We start from the raw sequence: 5,832 nt of genomic DNA, 5'->3' as shown, positions 1-5,832 counted from the left end.
TGGAATCTTCTGTTCAGCTCTTTAGTGTCTTGGATTCTTCCTTGTGCTTTGGCTTCTCTACGTTCCAGTGCAATCTTCAGAGTTTCTTCTGACATCCATTTTGGTCGTACCTCAGTATATCATTTTGGAAGTGTTTGCACTTTCAGAACTTGAACTCTATAGATAGGTGGAAACTATATATGGTGGAGAACTTGAGAGATAAAGGAAACCTTGTTAAAGTTGATCTTTTGATTCCCACAAGGTATCGTGAGTGCTCTAGTGAAATGATTGTAAGCCTTCGTTTGTTTTTTATTTCAGACTATAAATTCTCTGAGAATTGTATGTCTGATCAACTCTGGTAAATACATGATAACTAGTAGTAAAGAACTTCTAGAGTGGATATGCTGTTTCTTAATTCTTACCTAGGGGTGAATGAGCAGGCAAATATGATACAATGATGGAATTTTCACAAATAATAAATAAGCTTTGAAATAGTAAAATTTAAGCCCTATTATCATTTTATATTGACTAAAGAGGGATTATTACTGACCTCTTTTTGAATAGAAATTACACTTAAGCTGTATATGTGGCAATGGCTTCAGCTCTCTGAAATAATTTTTTAATGTTTTAGTACATTATCATTTGTATATGTATAGTCCTTATTTTTGTGTATTTTTTAATATATTAAAGTATTTGTCTCATATATACTTGAAGTATATATAGTTTAAACTCCTAATAGGAGCTTTGTCAATTCTACAGTAAATCCTTCTATACATTAAAGAACTGTTGATTGTACTTAAATCCTAATCAAGTTCCTTGAGAAACCATTGACAAATTAAGTACCTTAAGTGCTAGACCCAACTCACAGCGATTCTAGAACAGAATGGAACTATCTCTAGGGTTTCTAGTACTGTTACCTTTACAGAAATAAAGTATAACCTCTTCCTCCTGCGGAACAGCTGGTGAATTCAGACCATTGACCATTTGGTTAGCAGCCAGATACTCTAACAACTGTGCCATAGGGCTACTACTTGGGCACATTGGAGTTTCCTTTTTAACTATCTTAGTGAACTATCCATTATAGATAGATAAGTGTATTCTAGAAAAAGGCTTTAGCACAAATATCGAATGATTGAATTTAAAATAATAAATAGTTCCAGGAGGAACTTTTAATACTTAAAGTAGTCAAAGGGTACTCTGGTGGCCTAGTGCTGTGCAGCAGTCCGAAAGGCACAAGGTTCGGGTCTGTTAGCTGCTCCACAAGAAAAGGATGGGCAATCTCCTCCTGTGTGATTTGCTGCCTCTGTAAGCCGACTGGGGCATTAGCTGTGAGTCGTTTCCCACTCGACAGTACACAACAACAGAGCAGTCATGATGGCCATCGAAGAACACGAATCCAAAATTTAAAAATTAAACTAACTGCAAGTAGTATTTGGATTTAAAAAATGAAAGGAAATGTAATATGATTTCTAGTGACTAGTGGCCTGTTCTGTTGGGAATGGTGGCATCTCCAGCGATTTGAATCTGCCAGCAGCTCCTCAGGGGCAGGGTTGGGCAGTCTCCTCTGGTGCAGTTCAGTGACTTCAGAAACCCAGTGGAGTGTCACCTGGGAGTTGGTTCTGAGTCCACACCAGTGAGATGTGGATTGTTACAAGTACAGAAGCAAAAATAAAAACCTGAAATAAAACTCTTCAAAGGTCACTTCTATCTACACTGTTTTCATTCTCTTCAGAAAGGTAATGAAATGTGCCTTGAAATCTTCTTCTGAAGCAGAAGCTTGTTGGAATTAAAAAGCATCTGGAGTTTCTGTTTTCTTTATGATTTTTTTAAATATAACTAAAGATTTGACAATATTTCTTTTTTTAAACCATAAACTATTTATTGACTTGCACTTGAAACAGCAGGAATGCCATTTTAAAAAAATTGTTAGAATTGGGGTGTATTTTGAAAATGTCACCTATATGTGTCTTCCTGGGTATATAAATATTATTTGTAAATTTGCAAAATTTTTAATATAAAATGAAAAAAACACATTGACTAGGTTAGCGTACATATGTGTTTCATATCTAATGTTAAGCAATCCTTTTTCAGGATGAAATAGATTGTCTGCAGAAAGAAATAGAAGAGCTTAAGAGTAAAAATCTCGGCTTGGAATCACAGATCAAGACTATTCTGGATCCTTTAACCTTAATGCAGGGTAACCATAATGAAGAAAGGCAGCCGATAGCAGACAATCCAAGTAAAGTTGACTTTGACTCAGAAACTGTGGCAGAGTGGAAGAAAAAACTGAAAACAGCTAATGAAATCTATGAAAAAGTGAAAGATGATGTAGAGAAGCTAAAGGAGGTAAGTGCGGTGGTTTTTAAAATTGTATGTGGTTTTTTTTAAAAAAAAATTCTGTAATACTTTAAGTACCTTCAAAAGTCTGTTGACTCATCAGTAGATGATTTGTGAGGAAAGGACGAAACCCCTCAGTGAGCCTTTATATGCGTTAGGAAAACTCTCTTTTTCTCCTTAAAGGTCGTTAGCTGCCAAGAAATATCAGGCGGTTCCATTTGTGACTATAATTGGAGACTATAGTGCTTCACTATGAGTTTGCATCTTCTTCTAGAGGAATGATGTCGATTTAAAGGATCTGTTTCTACTTCCCCTCTTTGAGGTTTAAGTTTGAAAGCTTATATCAGTGATGACTGTAGGTGCATTTAAAAAAGTACCCATTTCTTTACCTATAAAATGGAAAAAGTAAGACTTTTTTCCTAGCATTGTCATTCTCTGATTCTTAGGATTGTAAATATATTAGAGACTTCCTAGAAAGCTGTGAGCAACCCTTTTAGACTACTAACCACATTAAACCACAGTATGTACAAGAATATTATGACTTAAGAGGCTAATTTATTCTTTGTCTATCCAATAAAATTCAGAGGTGAAAAAGAAGAACCTCTTGTTTTCTGCAGTGTAGGAAGGAAGATGAGGTCTATGGCATCACTGTTAGAGGCTGTGGTTAGGGGTTGTAAAGCTGTATTGACCAAAGAGGTCAGCTTTTTGTTTGTCTTCTTATTTATCCACAAACGAGTTCTTTTTGTGCTAGGTGAAAATGATCGCATGACACACAGACCCACAATTACCTGCTCATTGCGAGTTGGCCCTAACTCGTAGTAACACTATAAAATAGAGGAGGGATCCCCTGTGGGGTTTGTCACCTCTGTCTCCCTTGGAGCAACTGGTGGATTCAGACCACCAACCTTTCGGTTAGCAACTTGAGTTCATTAACCACTTTGCCACCAGGGCTTTAATCTGTCCGTGTTCCTTAAAGTACCATTTCTATGCTGAATTTCTAAATCCTGTCTTCTAAATTATTAATGCACGCCAGTGTTCTTTTAAAGGGTGCTCTGGTGGCCTAGCAGTAAGACGCTGCACCGGCAACCCAGTGGCACATACTTTGAATCTACCAGCTCTTCTGCAGGAGAATGACGCACAGTCTCCTCCCATGAGGTTTACTGCTTCTGAAAACTCATGCTGAGGGCTCACATATGGGTCAATTCCTACTCAGGGTACTTAGCAACAATAACCACTGTCTGCTAGCTCACAGATCCTCACTGAGGTTAAATTACACAAAAGTGTCTGCAGTTTGTTGTTGTGTACCAGCGAGTTGAAAGTTGACTCATAGGTGTGTTTTCAGAGGCAGTGAATCACATGAGAGGAGATTGCCCATCTTTCTGTGAAAAAGTGGCTGGTAGATTCGAACCATGTAACTTCAAGTTAGCAGCACAACTCTTTACCATTAAGCCACCAGAGCTCCCTGTAGTGTTACTAAACCATCTCTACATACATTAAAAGTAGTACTGTAAGAGTCAGAGAAGGACAAGATGGAAGGAAAGCAGGAACTCTGTGCTTTCAGATAAAAGAAACTATAATTGCACTGAGTTTATTATATTTCATGGAAAAGTGGCATTTCTTTGGGTATCGAAGGCTAACCACACAGTGGTTTGTGTAAAAAGAGAACAAAAATGAATGGCTGTTGGGGATTACATTGGTATCAGTCTGTCATGTTTTCTTTAAATCACCAGCCTTTTCTTAAGCTATAAGTAGACTGTATGATTGCCTACATAGTTAAACATTATTTAAATCTTCAGCAATAAACCTTATTACACAGAGCAGAAAGAGCACAAGTGGTGTAGTGGTGAAGTACTTGACCACTAACTGAAAGGTCAGCACTTGGGACCTAGTAGCCCTTTCTTGGGAGAATATTTAACAGCTTCTGATGGGGAAAACCAATGGAGCAGTTGTATTCTGTCCAGCAGGGTTGGGTTGCTGTGAGTTGAACTAGACTCAAAGACAGCAAGGGTGGTTTATCTTACAGCCTGGGTCACTAAGAAAGTACTCTGGGCTCATGTGACGGTGTGGGACTGAATATGAAAGGGGACACAAGTTAGTTCCTCTGTACTCTCTTAATGTTCACATGTTAAATTCACTAGTCAAAGCTACCTTTTGACCTTTATGTAAGCAGTTATTACTAGGGACATGTAGTACCCCGTTTGGCGTCTTAGTTACAGTATTACACTCCCTGACTGCCATGGAGCTGGTTCCAATTCATACCAATCCTCCATCGAGTTTCTGAGGCTGCAGCTCTTAAAGGGAGAAGACTGTCTGTCTTCCTCCTTGAGAGCTACTGGTGGATTCAATCTGCCAGAGACGTGACCTTTTCATTAGCAGTGCAACCCACTATGGACTATATCACCAGAGGCATAATACTAGGTACTAAGGAGGAAGATGAGCAGTTTCCTCTCGTGCAGTTTACACTTCTGAAAAGCTGCTGTAAATTAGCTGTGAGTCGGATCTGACTCCATAAGGAGTCACTTTGAGGCTGTACTTTGGGCATAACCGAATTTCAAAAAGAGGGACTACAGAGACAGAACCTCACATGTGAACTGGAAAATAATACCCCATAGCTTTTTGTTCTTTCCCGGCATCCAAAATGTAGAGGCAAAGATGTGGGTCCTCTGGTGCAAAATTTCAGATTTCCCTGGCCAAAAAAATCTAGATATCATCTCTATAAAGGGAATCAAACGACAACTTAACAGACTTCCTGATGCTGGTGTGGGTGACATGGTGAGGGCCACTGTTAAGAAAGAGAAACCAGAGCTCAGAATGTACATCTAGCAGTGGTAATATGACAACAAAAGTCATACTAGAGAAGAGATGAGGTGTTGTTTATTTTGAAGATAATGCAGGAGTCATGTTGTTGTTGTTATGTGCCATCTAGTCATTTGCGACTCATAGTGACCCTATGTACAAGAGCCCTAAACGCCATTCTATCCTGTGCCAACCTCGCTGTCTCAAACACATTAATTTCCACCACTCCGCTCATAGAATTGATCCATCTCATTGAGGGTCTTCCTCTCCTGCGCTGTCCCTCAACTCTCCCAAACATGATGTCCCTCTCCAACGACCAGTCCCTCTTTGCAACATGCCCAAAGTAGGTCAGACGAAGCTTCAGAATCCTTGACTCCAGGGAACATTCTAGCTTCACCCTCTCCAGGACAAACCTTTTTGTTCTCCTAGCAGTCCATGGTATATTCAACACTCTTCTCCAGCACCACAGCTCAAAGGCATCAATTCTCTTTCTGTCATCCCTATTCACTGTCCAACTCTCCGATGCATAGCATGTAGTTGCGAAGACTATAGCCCGGATCAGGCGCACCTTAGTCTCCAGCCTGACATCATTGATCTTGAGAGGTCCCTCACAGCTGACTTTCCCACTGTGATTCTTCTCCTGATTTCCTGGTTGCTGTTACCAGGAGTGTTGATTGTGGAGCCAAGTAAACTAAAACTTTTAACTATCTCAATCTCTTC

The 5,832-nt window shown here is 39.4% G+C and overlaps 1 protein-coding gene across 1 annotated transcript in view; it reads left to right on the top strand.

The window, feature by feature from the left end:
- The window catches only part of RNF219 (ring finger protein 219), a 70,960-nt gene that overhangs the window by 26,584 nt on the left and 38,544 nt on the right, over positions 1-5,832 (top strand). Inside the window, exon 4 of the mRNA XM_006894058.1 lies at positions 2,071-2,325. Within this exon, the coding sequence (XP_006894120.1) occupies positions 2,071-2,325 (255 nt within the window). The remainder of the gene's footprint in view (positions 1-2,070; positions 2,326-5,832) is intronic.

The sequence above is a fragment of the Elephantulus edwardii genome, unplaced genomic scaffold (assembly GCF_000299155.1).
Source record: "Elephantulus edwardii isolate Elephantulus edwardi_28Jun2011 unplaced genomic scaffold, EleEdw1.0 scaffold00134, whole genome shotgun sequence".
Lineage (NCBI taxonomy): Eukaryota > Metazoa > Chordata > Mammalia > Macroscelidea > Macroscelididae > Elephantulus > Elephantulus edwardii.
Note: the sequence above shows the minus strand (reverse complement) of the source record. Positions and strands in the feature narration are given on the sequence as shown.